Consider the following 17,556-nt stretch of genomic DNA (forward strand, 5'->3'; position numbering starts at 1 on the left):
TAGGCTTCAGCAAAGCGGCACAAGTGTGCGCAAGGGCAGCCTGGGAGCCATGGCTCTGCACTGGCCCTCGCCTGGGCAAGGCAAGGAACAGGGCAAGAGCAGGAAGGAAAATATCAGAGGTCAGCATGTCCATCCAAGAGCAAGCCCTGGCCAGGGGACAAGGCGGAGGAGCCAGGCAGGCCCTGCTGCTCAGCACAGCCGCAATGCCAGTGTCACCAGAGGTGTGACAAAGATGCCTGTCAGTGACCCTCCTCCATTCTGTTCTAAGGGTCTCTGTGCTGGCTGTCAGTTCCTTTTTGTAATTGAAGGGAGGTGCCCTCCCTTTCATTCCGGGTGCTACTTCCTTGGCTGAGAAAACAACAAGCTGCAGCCCAAGCCGCTCCCCTCTGTGAGAAAGAGAAGTGAGAGAGACTGACTGCGAGCGACCTGCAGATGCCAAGGCTTTGCTGGGTTACTCCAGCAGCACAACAGCTACTAAGAAAACCAAAGTGGCTCTTTCATTAGCCAGTTCCTGGAAGAGGAATGGTTCCATTTCTACAACCACTCAAGCAGGGATTTATTGAAACCGATCCATGCTCAGGTCCCAGAGGACACAGTCCCTGCCTGAAAGGCACTAGAGCCTAGTTAAGGGGAGGAGAGTAACTCACCTGAAAAAAAACAGCAAATGGACCTAACCTGTATAATTAGGGGCTAAATTGTGTGAGCCAGTCTCAAGGTGCAGTCTGTCGGGGAAGAACTCACCATGAAGACTCCTCGACGATCACAAAGAGGAGGCCAGAAGTGAGGGAAGTCTTCAGAGGCCAGGAGAGGGCGTGGTGTGGGGGTGGGGTATGAAACTGCAGGAACAGAAGCCTGGAGGCAGAGACAACAGTCAAATATCCGGCATCGCTAGAGCCCTGCACCTGAGCCAGGCATGTCAGTCAAGGCTCCCTCTAGAAGCCCCCTCAACACAGTTGCCACATAAAAGACAAGATGTGGCCGGGCGTGTTTGCTCACGCCTGTAATCCCAGCACTTTGGGAGGGTGGATCACGAGGTCAGGAGATCAAGACCATCCTGGCCAACATGATGAAACCCCACCTCTACCAAAAAAATACAAAAATTAGCTGGGTGAGGTGGTGCTCGCCTGTAATCCCAGCTATTCGATGAAACCTGGGAGGCTGAGGTTGCAGTGAGCCAAGATAGCGACACCGCACTCAAGCCTGGTGACACAGCAAGAGTGGCCGGGCGTGGTGGCTCACACCTGTAATCCAAGCCCTTTGGAGGACAAGGCAGGTGGATCACCTGAGGTTGGGGAGTTCAAGACCAACCTGACCAACATGGTGAAACCCCGTCTTTTAAAAAAAAAAGAGACTGTCTCAAAAAAAAAAACAATAAGATGCTCAGTTAAATTTGAATTTCAGCTAATCAGTAAATAATGTTTACCATAGGTACGCCTCAAACAGTTCGAGGCTTTTTTTCTAAAATATCTGGCTGAGCATGGTGGCTCATGCATGAAATTCCAACACTTTGTGAGGACCGAGGCAGGAGGATTGGTTGAGTCCAGGAGTTTGAGACCAGCCTGGGTAACATGCTGAGCCCCTATCTCTACAAAAAAATACAAAAAGTAGGTGGGCGTGGTAGTGCACACTGGTAGTCCCAGCTACTCAGGACACTGAGGTGGGAGGATCGCTTGAGCCCAGGAGGTTGAGGCTGCTGTGAACCATGACTGCACTGTCACACTCCAGCCTGGGCAATAGAGTGAGAGTCTGTCTAAAAAATAAATAAAATAGACTGGGTGCGGTGGCTCGCACCTGTAATCCCAGCACTTTGGGAAGCCAAGGTGGGCGGACCACCTGAGGCCAGGAGTTCGAGACCAGCCTGGCCAACATGGCGAAACCCCGTATCTACTAAAAATATAAAAATTAGCCGTATCAGTGCACATCTGTAATCCCAGCTACTAGGGAGGCTGAGGAAGGGAAATTGCTTGAATCCAGCAGGCAGAGGTTGCAGTGAGCCGAGATCGCACCATTGCACCCCAGCCTGGGTGACAGAGTGAGACTCCATCTCAATAATTAATTAAAATATTATCCATTGTTTAACTGAAATTCAGATTTACCTAGGCATCCTGTATTTGATTTGCTAAATCAAGCAACCCCCCTCCTGGAGTACTCATATTTCACAGTTGTGTACTTGATCCTCAGCACTCCCTATGAGGCAGCTCTCTTACCATCACCCCCATTTCACAGGTGAGAAAACTGAGTTACAGAGTTGCCACAGCCATGCAAGTGGCACGTCTGTTTCCACAGTCTGTGCTCCTAACCCTCTAGGCTACTACCAGAGTTTGGGGTCCATCAGTCCTTGATCCAGTCAGGGTATGGCTCTGCCACTTCTTAGGTGTATGACCTTTGGCAAGTCACTTAACCACACTGAGCCTCGGTTTCCCCTTCTGAGAATAATAGCAATTCCAGACTTACAGGATTTTGTGAGAGTTAAGTGAGGTAATTGAACAAAGGGGAAGTGATTCATATGTGGTATTTTGATGATGATGATGATGATGACGACAATAAGCCTTGGAGCAGGTAGACTCACTGATGAGACTGGAAAAAAGGACACACCTGTGCAGACTCTGGGCCCATTCCCTTGCCTTCACATGCCTGCCTCCACCCTAGGCCTCTCCCTGCTCCTTACCCATACACAGGCCTGGCCCCAGGCCCCGTGTGTAACGGGCTTCCTGCCTAAAGCCACCAGGAGCCTCAGAGCCCAGAGCTCCTGTTACTGGTGGCTGGAGATTACTGCCCAGACTTCTAGCCCACGTTCCCCAACATAAGCAGTCCAGGATTTTCTACTTGTCCGACAGCCCTTTCAATCACTGCCCAGGTGTGCCTACATCCTAGTTCTTGCTGCCATCAGGAAAAAATCCAACACATGGAGCATCGTGTACCCATCTGTAACTATGTATGACAGTTTCCCTCCCTGTTATATAACAGCCTGCCAGTGCACATGCTCTGAACTGCTTCAATCTAAGTATCTGCTGAGTAAGATCAAGACAGAAAATATCTGTTGATTAGGTTTCATTTCTGTTTCTGTCACTTCTTGCCTTCTCAGGACAAGTCAGGTCTAGAGGTTCATTTCCAGTCCCTCGGCTTCCCACTCTGAAGCCCCCTTCCTACTCCAGGTCGGCTTAACAATGGGACATACCCAACAAGCTACCCCACCTTCTCACACCTGGGCTAGGGTGTCCAAGGTGCTGGGGAATCTAGCGCTTAGCAAAGATTACCTTCTGCCTAGTACCAGGATTATTTCAATGTTTTTTCTTGTTTTTGTTTTGTTTTGTTTTGTTTTGTTTTACCAAGAATGTTCCACTCAGGAATGAATCCTAGTAAGTAAACTAAAAAGGCTGGGCATGATCTGTGATCTCATGCTCACACCTGTAATCTCAGCAGTTTGGGAGGCCAAGGCGGGTGGATCTCTTGAACCTGGGAGTTCAAGACCAGCCTGGGCAACATGGCAAAAACTCATCTCTACAACAAATTAGCTGGATGTGGTGGCATGCACTTGTGGTCCAGTTACTGGGAGGCTGAGGCAGGAGAATCACCTGAGCCCAGGGAATCAAGACTGCAGTGAGCCATGCTCATACCATTGCACTCCAGCCTGGGTAACAGAGTGAGACTCTGTCTTAAAAATAAATAAATACACTTTAAAATTTTTTTTTTTTTTTTAGACAGAGTCTCGCTCTGTTGTCAGGCTGGAGTACAGTGGTGCGATCTTGGCTAACTGCAACCTCCGTCTCCCAGATTCAAACAATTCCCCTGCCTCAGCCTCCTGAGTAGCTGGGACTACAGGCGTATGCCATCACTCCTGGCTAATTTTTTGTATTTTAGCAGAGAGGGAGTTTCATCATGTTGTCCAGGATGGTCTTGATCTCCTGACCTCGTGATCTGCCCACCTTGGCCTCCAAAGTGCTGGGATTACAGGCGTGAGCCACCATGCCCGATCAGTCAGTTCTCTCATTGGAACTATGTCTGTCTCCTGGGGTGGAAAGAGCTCATTCTTCCATGATCGAGCCCTGACCTTCAAGTAACTCCCCTGAGATTCCTCAGTTTGATCTGGATGACTCTTCTTTTCTTTCAGGCAGTGCTTTAGGCAGCATGGAGACAGCAGAGAGAGACCAGATTTCTGCTCTCAAGGCGTGAATAATAGTCTTGACCCAGATTCTAACCATGTGGCTACTTCTAGTCTCTTTTTAACTTACTTTCTTATCTTGACTCTTAGAACCAATGACCCCTGGCTCTGGACCTCTCACCAAGCTGTGATTCTATGCTCTCCTGACTCCCAACTCTCTGTTCCTGTCCTTCTCACATATGTGAGTTTCCAGCCTTCAGACACTCCCGGCCCTAGTGCTGAATCCTAACCCTGAGACCCTCAGCCATCCACCCTGCAACACTGACAATGCACGGAGTCCAGCCATCTGGCCCTCATAAAATGTCCCAGGCTCCATGCCAAGTTGTGCCACAGATTGCTTGGCTATTGGTTCCCTAGGAAACTGTAGGCTGGACTGGCTGCCAAGTCAATGGAGGGTTTCAGCCATGTGGTTAGCCACCTGGGCAGAAGCCTTGCTGATTGCCTTCTTATCTGGTAGTTCCCCTTCCTGAGCCTTGGTGCCCAACCCTGTCTGAGTCACCTGGGCCTTGGAAACCTGTTCCTTTGGAATTCCAGCCCTTCTAGGTCACAAGCACCTTGACTATCCGACGAGGTCCTGCCTTCATTCTTTTGATCTCTTTGCTGGTGTTCCTCCTGGATGTCCTTGGCCTGTAACAGCTGGCCTCCAAACACTGGCAACTCTGTCCCCAGAACCCAAGTCTGAGTCAGCAGAGTCTGGTAACTTTCCCTAGTTCAACAAAAACCCACAGCTATACCACAGTCCTGCCTGTATTCACCCCCTCCACCCACCTGCCCACTTATTCATTCAACAAATGTTTGTGGAGCAAGTGTTTTGGAGCCAGATAATGCAAGAGTTGAAGTTTCCCAACGAGGAAAGGACAAGGCATGGTTCCTGGCATAGACGAGCTCACAGCCAACGTGGAGGCATCAGAATAAACATAATCCCTTTCAAAATGTGAAAAGGGTCACAGCAGGGTTGGAGCAAGTGCCAGGGGAACACCTGGGAAGGGCATCTCACTCACACCCACGGGTCAGGGAATGTCTGCAAGATGAGTGACGTGAAATCTAAGCTGAATCCAAAAACAGCAGCAAGAGCTGGTAAATGATTGGGGGTGCTCCAGATTTCATGCATGAAAACTCAAGGAGAGAAAGCAACTAAAAATAGGAAACTGCAAACATCAACATAACTGGGGCAGTGGGAGAAGTAAGCAGGGCCTCACCCGAAAGGAAGGAGTTGGTTGGCATCTGAGGACAGTGGGAGGCCACTGGGGTTCTAAGCAGCACCCACCCCGCTCATTCTCCTCTTCACCATGGGATCTGTGCTTTAGGAAACTCACTGTGCTATCATGATGGAGAAAGAATGAGAGGGAAAGCAAGGTCCTGAGCAGGAAGAACAGAGAAGACTGCGGCAGGATACCAAGACTGAGATGATAACGGCCCAAACCATGGGAGTAATACAAAATACTAGGAGCCCAAGACCAACGGGACTTGGTAGTTGATTGTGCATCCCCTGCAAGGGGAAGGGAAGAGACTGTAGCGATGCCAGGAAGCTAGGCTAATGGATGACCTGAAGCGAGGTGGTGCTGTGAACTGTCAGCAGGGAATAGGGGAGGAGGGGTGGGTTTGTGGGCATGAGGGATGAGAGACAAGGTTCAAACAGGAAGGGCAGTGTTGAGTTTGAGGTAGTTACAGGACATCCTGTGAGGGGGCTGTGTATCTCCAAAGCAATCCTGGCCAATGAGAAAGTCTGAGAGATATCAGCAAAGCCATGAACTCTATAGAATGAGAAGAGCAGATGGCGGTCTATGGAGTCCAAGGAAACATCGGCTAAGAGACAGACAGAAATTGACATAATCTCAAAGTGTCTCCATACATGACACTTACTAATTACAAAGAAAGAAAGAAATTTACAGTGGAGAAGCCTGGTAGACACCACCTTCCCTGAATGATCAAAGTTATCAGGAGTACTGGGACAGGTAGACATCATGTGCCTCCTGATAGGACACAACATCACTTCTGTAGCATTCCTGCCAAAAATGTATACTCTAAATGATAATATATGTCTAATCACAAGGGGATATCAGACAAAACCATACTGAAGGACATATATACAAAATAAATGGGGTGTGCTCTTCAAAAATATCAAGGTAATAAAAAAGAAAGACTGAAGAACTGTTCTGCATCATAGAAGACTAAAAACCAAACATGACAGCTAAATAATTCAATGTATGATCCTAGATTTGATTCTGGACCAGAAAAAAACAAGGGTTTTTTTTTGCTACAATTCCTTTGTGACAATTAGCAAAACTTGAAATAAAGTTTATGCATTAGACAATTGTACTATATCACAGTTATTTTTCTAAGTTTGGTCATTGCGCTGTGTAAAAGAATTTTTTTTTTTTTTTTTAGATGAAGTTTCACTCTTGCAGCCGAGGCTGGAGTGCAATGGTGCTATCTTGGCTCACTGCAACCTCCGCCTCCTGGGTTCTCCTGCCTCAGCCTCCTGAGCAGCTGGGATTACAGGTATAGACCACCATGCCTGTCTAATCCTTTTTGTACTTTTAGTAGAGATGGGGTTTTACCATGTTGGCCAGGCTGATCTCGAACTCCTGACCTCAGGTGATCCACCCATAATGGCCTCCCAAAGTGCTGGGATTACAGGTGTGAGCCACTGTGTCCAGCCAAGAAAATGCCTTTTTAAGGTAATACTAATGGAACTGTTTAGAGGGAAAGGATAATTATCTGTAACTTATTATCTATGATTCAGAGAAAAAGATAAGGGTAGGAAGGTGATATGGTTTGGCTGTGTCCCCACCCAAATCTCACCTTGAACTGTAGCTCCCATAACCCCCAGGTGCTGTGGGTGGGACCCAGTGTGAGGTCATTGAATCATGGGGACAGGTTTTTTCCTGTGCTATTATTGTGATAGTGAATAAGTCTCATGAGATCTGATGGTTTTATAAAAGTCAGTTCCCCTACATATACTCACTTGTCCGCCACCATGTAAGACCTGCCTTTGCTCCTCCTTCACTTTCCGCCATGATTTAAGGCCTCCCAGACATGTGGAAGGATGAGTCCATTAAACTTTTTCTTTATAAATTACCCATTCTCTGGTATTTCTTCATAGCAGTATGCAAATGAACTAATACAGAAGGGAAGCCTAGAATATTCCTGGAAACTATTAACTCCACATGTGGCTGAGGTAGATACCACAGGGTGGGCTGTGCTTTGGTTGGGAAGGTGTTTCATGGACCCGCTGGGTATGTACAGGAGGGGCTCCCCAACACCCACCCTTGCCTTCCCCTGAAAGGTAAATGTGAGTCAAAAGGCTCCAGCATAGAGAAAGGTCACAGCTCGCAGTGACCTCAGAGATAGGACTCTGGGGTGGGCCTTAGGATTAAAAGAAGCTAAGATAATTGTAGGACATTTCATGTAGGAAGCAAGGGGGCAGGAGACAGTGGCAAGGAAGAAGAGCTGCTGGTATGAGGCTCCCTGGGGCTAGGTGGCCAGAGCCTCAGAAGCATGCGGGTGGTGTCTTGTTTCCTTTGCTTTCTCTTCTATAATTCTTTGGAATTTTCCAGAGACTTTAATAGTCTCTCTCACCCAGTGGCATGGGGTAGGTGAGTGGTGTCCTTGGATAAGAAGACAAGGGGGTACGTTTACATCTGAGGGTGATGTGAATTAGAGAGCTTGGGCAGCCCACAGGTGATTCAGAAATAGGAATAAGACCAGGACTTGAGAGAGAAAATGGAAAGACATACAACTGGCTGGGCGCAGAGGCTCACGCCTGTAATCCCTGCACTTTGGGAGGCCGAGGTGAGCAGATTGCCTGAGCTCAGAGTTTGAAACCAGCTTGGGAAACATGGTGAAACCCTGTCTCTACTAAAAATACAAAAATCAGGTGGTGTGATGGTGGGTGCCTGCAATCCCAGCTACTCAGGAGGCTGAGGCACAAGAATCGTTTGAACTCGAGAGTGGAGGTTGCAGTGAGTCGAGATTGTACCAGCCTGGGTGACAGAGCAAGGCTCCATCTCAAAAAAAAAAAAAAAAAAAAGACATGCATCTACCTCAACCCATATCCCCTCTGAGGCAGAGGATCCTCAGAAATATTGGGGATCACACTGGACTTACATGCATGATGACCATTTACACACTGAACTTTAACTTTATTAAAGGGTGACCTCAGGAAGCCCAAGAAATCAGGGACATTCAGGTCATATCAAACTGAAATTGCTTACTGGGGTTGTTTGAGACCTCGGCAAGAGCAGTTTCAGTGGAAATTTTTTGGCACAAACCAGCTCACAGGAGCACAGGTGGGCAGAAAGGAGAGGCAGTGGGTGTAAACAACTTAAAGTTCTTAGCAGTGAAAAAAGACATAGGCAGGCGCAGTGGCTCACACATGTAATCCCAGCACTTTGGGAGGCCAAGGCAGGCGGATCACCTGTGGTCAGGAGTTCAAGACCAGCCTGGCCAACATGGTAAAACCCCATCTCTACTAAAAATACAAAAGTTAGCCAGGTGTGGTGGCGCACGCCTGTAATCCCAGCTACTCGGGAGGCTGAGGTAGGAGAATCACTTGAACATAGGAGGCAGAGGTTGTAGTGAGCCAAGATTAGGCCACTGCACTCCAACCTGGGCAACCAAGCAAGACTCTGTCTCAAAAGAAAAAGAAAAAAAAAAAAAGACATAGGCAGGAAGAGTCATCCGCCTAGAGGGAAAGATATTTCTTTTGTTTCAAGATGGAAAAGATTTCAGAGTATTTAATTGATGATGAGAAAAAAAAAATATTAAGGAGGAAAAGAGTAAAGATTTCAAAGAGACAACACCCTCCCAACCAAAGCCCAGATGCTGGATTTGGTTGGTTCTTCAACACTCTAGATTGAAAAAGACCACCACACCTGCATGAGAAAGGCAGTCAGCCCGCACACCTGCTCAGGGTGATGCTCTGGAGTCCCAGTGCATCAATTTTATCTTGAGCCTCATGCACCAGGTGGCTGATTCATTAAGCCCAGGCCTCCCTACTGTACCTGCCCCACCCCGGGGTGTGGGGCCCTCTGATGAACGGGTGACCTTACAGTAAATGAACGTTTACTCACAGCCTACTAAGCTTACATACTTGATTATGTTCCATTTTCACAGTAGTCCTAAGTAGGCATTACTATTCCCGTTGTATAGATGAGTATGCCAAGGTTCAGAGAAATTTTACGACAAGCAATAAAAGGCAGAACAGGGAAACAAACCTGGATCGTACTCCAGCATTCATTTTCTTTTGATTCCAGACCTCAGGGAATATATTCTGAAGTCCCCAGAGACAAGAAAGTTATGTCCAATGCCTCCGGAAGTAGAGAAAGATGACCAGGCTTTTTCTTGATACCGCCCTAGATTTTCACAATTACAGAAACATGGTCCTCTACCTCCGGAACCACAGAAACCTGAACCTACAGAACCTGTCCAACTTGCTTCTCTCGAAACCAGAAACTTTCCACAGTTGCTCCTGAAGTTTCTCACCTGGCATGGAGCTTTAGAGCTGCTGAGAGCCATGGTAACTTAAAAAAGCAGAGAGAAAAGAGCTGGTCTGGTTGGAGGGGTGGGAAGGGGACCGGGAAGTCCTGACTTGGACTCTTACTCCAGCTTCGGTTATTCCCATTAAACTCTGAGTCGCCTCCAAGAAACTCCAGAACTTCTCTGAACACACTTTAACAACCAAAGCTATTAATTACAGCCTTTTTTTTTTTTTAATGAAAATTTTGAAGCTCAAAAAAGTAAAGTGATCTGCTTAGGGTTACAAAGAGAGCGTAAATGAATTACAAACCTCAATAATCTGTTTATTTCACAGCTACTAAACCCAGCTTTCTATAATCTGCTAGCTGCTTAACCCAACCCAGTAGCAATGCCTCTTCTCCCACTTAGTAACAAACCCCAAATTTATTCAGAGTAACACTGCTCCCTGCCAAAGGACTAAATTTCTCAGCCTCTCTTCAATTTGGCATGGCCATTTTAAGTTCTAGCCAATGAGATGTAAGCAAAAATACAGTATGGTTCTTCCAGGAAAAAGAACATAGGTCCTTCTTCTCCCTTTCCTCTGTCCTGCTGCTTGGAAGTCAAATGTGGTGGCTGGAGCTCCAGCAGTCAATTTGGACCGTGAGGATAAGACACAGCCTAGGGAAGGCAGCCAGAAAACTGGAAAGAACTTGAGTAATGGGGAAGCTGACATGATAGACTTCAACTATGTACACGAGAAACAATTTCATCTATCTTGTTTAAGTTGTAGTTGTTGCAGCTGAATCTAAACTAACTGGTACAAATCGGGAATAGCTTCAACAATTTTCTCTAAGCCTCAATGACAATTCTCAAATATACAGCCTGAATGCACCTCTGGGGCTTGGGAAGGCATAGCCAGCAACTTCCTGCTTCCTGTGTGCTGTATTTCCAGGGCCAGGAGAGGCAACATAGCTCAGTCCTCGGAGGATTAGGTCACACAGGTTTATCAGGGGTTTCTAAGTCTGTGTTCTGGACTCTATTTCCAGAACTCCCAGGCTAGCCACTTCCTGAGCCTTTACGCTGCCATTTTCCCCTAACCCCAGAAAACCCCTGAGGTTGTGTAATTATGAACTCGAAATGCAAAGCACTGAAAATCAAAAGAAATCAGAAAAAGAAGCTCCTTCACCTTGTCCAAAGAAGCTCAGTAAAAATATAGATAGTAGCTGTGAGTGAGGCAAAAACAAATCTGTAAATATAAAGAGGTTAGAATTCAACAGGAATTTAAAAAATCATTAGAATATGGGAACCCTGAAACATCAGTAAGGACTTTCCTATTAAAACGCAACAAATTTGGCTGGGTGTGGTGGCTGTAATCCCAGCATTTGGGGAGGCTGAGGCAGGCAGATCACCTGAGGTCTGGAGTTCAAGACCAGACTGGCTGACATGGTGAAACCCCATCTCTATGAAAAACACAAAAATTAGCCAGGCATGGATGGGGGCAGGCACTTGTGATCCCAGCTATTCAGGAGGCTGAAGCAGGAGAATGGCTTGAACCTGGGAGGCAGAGTTTGCAGTGAGCCGAGATCAAGCCACTGCACTCCAGCCTGGGCATCAGAGTCAGACTCCATCTCAAAAAAACAAAACACAGCAAATTCAACCTGACCGGGAAGACCAGAATGTGGGAGACCCCCATTCGCATCCCACTGATGAGAAGCGTCCTAGGAATCACAGCAGCTGGTGTCTAAGATCAACAGCCCCCCAGTCACTAAAGCACTACCCTGCCTTTCACACTGTAGCCCCAGAGCTGGGAAGGGAGCGGGCAAGGGGACATTGTCCCCGTTCACAGAAGGAACATGGCTGATTGTCAGCGCCTTATCCCACCATCAGGGCAGCTGGCTGGGATGGGAGGGGAGACTTCATGAACCCCATATTTGTGAAACTGAGGCAAAAAGAAGTTCACTTCCTGAGAAGGGTAAATTAGTCATGCATGACATCTACAGTCACCTCACTTATCAGGCTGCAACAGAAGCATGCTTGTCTACAGAGGACGTTAGCTAATGGATGATGGCCCTGGGCAGGCAACAGCCACACTCGCCCATGCCACTGAGCATACCACGGTGCCCGGTGACAACACTGGGATCGTTGTGTGGAAGCCCTAGAGAACTCTGCTTCCCAGGGCTGCTAACACTGACCAGGGAGGACGCTCTAATGTTACAAAAGCCAAAAAAGAAACACCCCATCTGTTTCACAAAGCTGATTTCCCTCTAGGAAGTAAGTGTTCTCCTTTATTCTTGTTTCTCTTAAAATGCAATTCCCAGAACTGAACATAATAATTACTTCATTCCAAGGACCCTAAATGATCCAATGGGGCCGTTACTTCCCCTGTTACTTTCCAGCAACGTGACTTCCATCTTCCATGCAAGTGGGAAAGCATGTGACTTAGGGTCTCATTCTCCTCCCACTTAGTGACCGAAGCCTCTTTGAGATTCAGACTCCTTGGCTGTCAATGTGGGTAAAAATACCCTGCCTATCACTGTGAATCACTCTGAAGGCAATATGCTCGTACGCCCAGTTTCCAGCAGTCTAGGGAGACGTGAGATCCCTTTGCACTGATACCCTAAGTCACAGTGATTCTGAGGACCCAGATGAACACAGACCCTCAGCCCGCAGCCCTGCAGAAGTCTTTCCTGGTTCCTTCAGGGGAGCTTCGAAAGAGTCCCCTACATCTGTTGAACCAATTAGTCTCAAGTCATCATCGTACCCTTCTTCTGCCGTGGCTTCTGTGGCTTGAGGTCCACCTCAAGCCTTGAGGCCACTGTCTCTAATGGCACAGCACCCATGGAGGTACCAGGCTCCAGGTCAGGGGCTCCGTCAGTGCTCTAGACCCCTATGCCCTGTGTAACCCAGCAGGGCTGATTCTGTGCACAGATGGGGAAAACGCACCTTCCCCCGCTCAGCCACTCCTTTATCTCCTGCAAGCAACTTTCAGCACGACTCCCACACCCCACCAAAAAAACAACCACTGACAAAAACACCAACTTCCCACCACTCCTTGGAGCTCCGGTTTTCAGCCTCTTTCCAGGATACCTTGTAGCAATTTGAAGGTCCATCCTCAGTTTCTACTGGGTTTCAAAGATCCAGGAGAAGCTTAGTGTTGTGTCAAGACCAGGATGGACCCAACACAGAAGTCTAATCCAACCTTCATCCCAGAGTCTTCACAAACGCTCACCGAAGAAAATTCCCGGGATGATTCAGGGGCCTCTCAAAACTTCTCTGAGACATTGATAAAGAACCTTAGTAAGCTGACTCTCAGCGCTAGTATGTACTGAATTCCCTTCCCCTCTATCAGAACGTTCACTCCGCCAACAGTCTACAGGAGCAGTAATCCTCGGGGAAATCGGGGATGACTGGCTTTACAGGAGGGGAGGAGTAAGAACATTGTTACTGTCTGTGCAGAGAGATAGGATGGCAAGATTCAGATACATGTTACTCTGCAGAGGATCTAGGCAGCGTGAAAGAACACTAAGGAACACTGGGCTTAAGGGAGTTAAGAACGCATCAAGAAGAGGAATATTCAAATATCCCTGCAGCTTCTGCGTGTCTAGCGGATGGGATCCTTCTGAGAATGCTAGAATAGGGAATTATGACACAAGGCCACTTCGCCCATAAGACATGTGAAAACCATGTTCTTGCACTTTTTTTTTCTTTCTGGTAATTTTATACAGCAGACTGAGAAGGCTACTCTAGGCTAGCATAGACTATACACCAACAATTTTGATAATGAATTCTAGGATATATTTTTCTCGTATCTTTTTCTTCCCACTATGATACTTGTAATTTATAAGGGACCTGTGTAGTTTGATTGTATGTAACTTTAGCTCTACTGTTTGATTTGACCCAAAGAAGCCAAGAGGATATAAGTATTCCCATGTGTTTCAGAAGCCCAAAGTCAGTGAGCTGAAACCCAACATCACGAAATTGAAGCAAAGTTACTTGTGGATAAAGGAAGCATTAGGTAGTTTGGCTAGAGCATAGTAATTAGATTTTCTGACTTTCAAAAATTTGCGTTGCAATAAGAGGAAACTTTATGCAATTTTTACAGTTTTCAGTACAAAAAGGTGTATATATAGAAACAACGAAGTTGACATTTGAGTACTTAAAAAAAAAAAAACTTCCACAGGAGTCAGCTCAGTCCTTCACACCTTCAGCAACATCTCACACGGACTCACTGCTGGCTCAGCCTGAATGTCTGATTAACACCCCAAGCCAGAACCGTGAAGCCCCTCACGGGGGAATGCAGCCACCTGTCCCAGAGGCCTTCATGAAACCAAAGGACTTCACCCCCACAGTGAACTGAAACATTCACCTCCAAACCCAAAAAACTGCTGGCCACTTTCACTAGACGCAGTGGCTCATGCCTATAATCCCAACACTTTGGGAGGCTGAGGAGGGTGGATCACGAGGTCAGGAATTCGAGACCCGCCTGACCAACATGGTGAAACCCTGTCTCTACTAAAAATACAAAAAGAATTAGCCAGGCATGATGGTGTACATCTGTAATCCCAGCTACTCAGGAGGCCAAGGCAGGAGAATCACTTAAACCTGGGAGGCGGAGGTTGCAGTGAGCCGAGATCGCGCCACTGCACTCCAGCCTGGGAGACAGAGCAAGGCTCCCTCAAAAAAAAAAAAAGAAAAAGAAAACTGCTGGCTACTTTCAAAAGACACCTTCTCCTCCCTCCCAGGAGTTGGGCCATGCTGCGGCCTAAGCCACCTCTGTCCGCATTGGAGGAGGGGGCCAGAGGGACTGCCTAGGGACAAATAAAGGGTGAAGAGCTGAAAGAATACTGCTGATTGCAGCATGGCAGAGGCGCTAGGTCACTGGGGGAACATGTAGGTTTAGAGAAAATCAGACAAAAGCAACCAAGAAGAGCTGCCTTTAAGTCCAGAGGGAGAAAAGGGCTGTTTAATCACGGAGTGTAGTCCGAGAACACTATGTGGCTCGGGGGTGAGCAGTTTGCCTCCTAATAACGTGAACAGTAGTCATTTATTTCATAAAATACTGGGATGCAAGAATATAGAAGGGGGTATGGGAAGGAGAGCTTCTCCTCCGCTACCATGATTGGAAGTTAACAAGCAATGTGCAAAGTTGAATATCAAGAAATAGTAATGTAGCCGGGAGTGATGGCTCATACCTGTAATCCCAGCACTTTGGGAAGACGAGGCGGGTGGATCACCTGAGGTCAGAAGTTCGAGACCAGCCTGGCTAACATAGTTAAACCCTGTCTCTACTAAAAATACAAAAATTAGCCAGGCAGAGTGGTGCACACCTGTGATCCCTGCTACATGGGAGGTTGAGGCAAGAGAATTGCTTGAACCCGGGAGGCGGAGGTTGCAGTGACTCAAGGTCATGCCACTGTACTCCAGCCTGAGCAACAGAGTGAGAATCCATCTCAAAAAATAAAGAAAGAAAAAGAAATAGTAATGTAAGCATATTGTTAAGAAAAATGGTGGAAAATACAAGAAAAATGGCTCCAGAGTTGGCAGTGCCTCCAGGAAGAGAGCCTTGGGGAATAAGAGGCTGAGAGCAATTGTAATTGTTCATTATAATTTTTATATACTTATTCTACTTTGCTTTTTAAAGCCATGTACATGTAGCATTCTGTTAAAGAGATAATTTTATATAAAACAGGTCCTGGCCAGGCATGGTGGCTCACACTTAAAATCCCAACATTTTGAGAGGCCAAGGTGGGCAGATCACTTTAGCCCAAGAGTTCAAGACCAGCCTGGGTAACACAGTAAGACCCGATCTCTAAAAAAAAATCTAAAAAGTTAACCGGGCATGGTGATGCGTGCCTGCAGTCCCAGCCACTCAGGAGCCTGGGAAATAGAGGCAGCAATGAGTCATGATCACGCCACTGCAATCCAGCCTTTGTAACAGAGCAAGACTCTGTCTCAAAAAAAGAAAACAAAGAAAAAAGAAAATGAAAGAAAACAGATTCTCTCAGCCTCTGCAAAGGCAGGTTTCAAAAATCTCAGGGCTCTATCACAGCTAGGGCTGCCATCAGATAGGCGGCCACGTGTATTACTTTGCTAGAGCAAAGTAACAAAGTACCACAGACTGGCAGCTTAAACAACAGCAAAGCATTGTCTTACAGATCTGGAGGCTGGACGGCCAAGGTCCGGATGTCGGAGGATGGGTTCCCTCAGAGGGCCATGAGTGAGAATCTGTTCCAGGCCTCTCCGAACTGCCGGTGGTGCCAGCAATCTTTGGGGTTCCTTTGCGCGTGGAAGCATCTTGATCTCTGCCTTCATCTTCACATGCCATTCTCTATGTGTGCATATCTGTGCCCAGATTTCCTTCTTTAGTTTTGATTTTTATTTTTGAGATGGAGTCTCACTCTGTTACCCAGGCTGGGGTGTAGTGGTGCAATCATAGTTCACTGTAGCCTTGACCTCCCTGGCTCAAGCGATCCTCCTGCCCCAGCCTCCTGAGTAAGCTGGGGCCACAGGCACATGACCTGTACCTGGCTAGTGTTTTTGTTTGTTTGGTTGATTTTTTTTTCGAGACAGGGTCTCACACTGTCACCCAGGCTGGAGTGTAATGGCATGATCTTGGCTCACTACAACCTCCGCCTCCTGGGTTCAAGCGATTGTCGTGCCTCAGCCTCCTGAGTAGGTGGTATATTACAGGTGCCTACCAGCACATCCAGCTAATTTTTTGTATTTTTAATAGAGGCAGGGTTTCACAATGTTGGCCGGGCTGGTCTCGAACTCCTGACCTCAGGTGATCTGCCCACCTCGGCCTCCCAAAGTGTTGGGATTACAGGCACGAGCTACTGCGCCCAGCAGCACCTGGTTGGCTTTAAAAAAAATTTTGTATTCTCTGTAGAGATGGGGTCTCACTATATTGTCCAGGCTGGTCTCAAACTCCTGGGCCAATCAATCCTCCTACCTCAGCCTCCAAAAGCATGGGACACTGCACCTGGCCTAATGAATCAGGGACACCCTACTGCAGTATGACCTTGTCTTAACTAATTATATGTGCAATGACCCTATTTCCAAATAACATTACATTCTGAGGTACTGGGGGCAAGGATGTCAGTATATGAATGTGGTGGGGGAGGTGGGTGGCAGTAGGAGGAACACAATTGAGCCCATCAAATGTTAAAACTGTGGAGTGTTATTGTTATATGCTTTAAAACAAATTGGCCACCCTGCAGGTCCTGTGTCTTACTTAGCCTGGCTGCCTTCCTACAACACTGACTGGTACACTTGCCCCCAGAGATCCCAATTCAACTCTGCCACAGCCCCAACTCTCTTCATTTCTCCCTGAACACACACCCACTGAAGGGTACTCTTGCTCCCTCCCCGCAGCCCCCCACATTAACACTTGTCACCCTGGGGTGCTGCTGTGCCTATGTGCCGATTCCTTTGCACAGATCCCTGCTTGCCAGTTGAGGCTTATCTGTTCTCCCTCACCCATTGATCCAGCAAGTCCTTTCTAAAAGCTTCTTCTCCTTAGATTAGGGGTGTCCAATCTTTTGGCTTCCCTGAGCCACACTGGAAAAAGAAGAATTGTTTTGGGCCACACATAAAATACACTAATAATAGCTGATGAACTAACATAAATAAAAATAAATCACCAAAAAAAAGTCTTATGACATTTAAAGAAAGTTTACAAATTTGTGTTGGGCTGCATTCAAAGCCGTCCTGGGTCGCATGCAGCTCATGGGCTGGAGAAGCTTGCCTTAGATGAATTGAAACCAGGAAGTCCCTAACTTCCCCCATAATAGAACTTGTAAACTGAATCTCAGCACAAAAGGGTCATCCTCCAGTGGCTGAGCATACTAGGAGCTTGAGTCCTCTGCTCACTTTAACTAGTTAGGTAGTGGACAACTTAACTTCCCTGTGCCTGTTTCCCTATCTGTAAAGTG

General features: G+C 47.1%; 1 protein-coding gene across 1 annotated transcript; it reads left to right on the top strand.

Annotated features, from left to right (window-relative positions):
* Positions 1 to 12,792: 12,792 nt before the first annotated feature.
* LOC108283410 (developmental pluripotency-associated protein 3) lies at positions 12,793 to 13,291 on the top strand. Its single transcript, XM_017499745.2, is given in 2 exon segments — positions 12,793 to 12,942; positions 12,944 to 13,291. Coding segments are annotated over 2 exon segments (498 nt in total).
* The last annotated feature ends 4,265 nt before the right edge of the window (positions 13,292 to 17,556 follow it).

Source organism: Cebus imitator, unplaced genomic scaffold (genome assembly GCF_001604975.1).
Source record: "Cebus imitator isolate Cc_AM_T3 unplaced genomic scaffold, Cebus_imitator-1.0 Scaffold260, whole genome shotgun sequence".
Lineage (NCBI taxonomy): Eukaryota > Metazoa > Chordata > Mammalia > Primates > Cebidae > Cebus > Cebus imitator.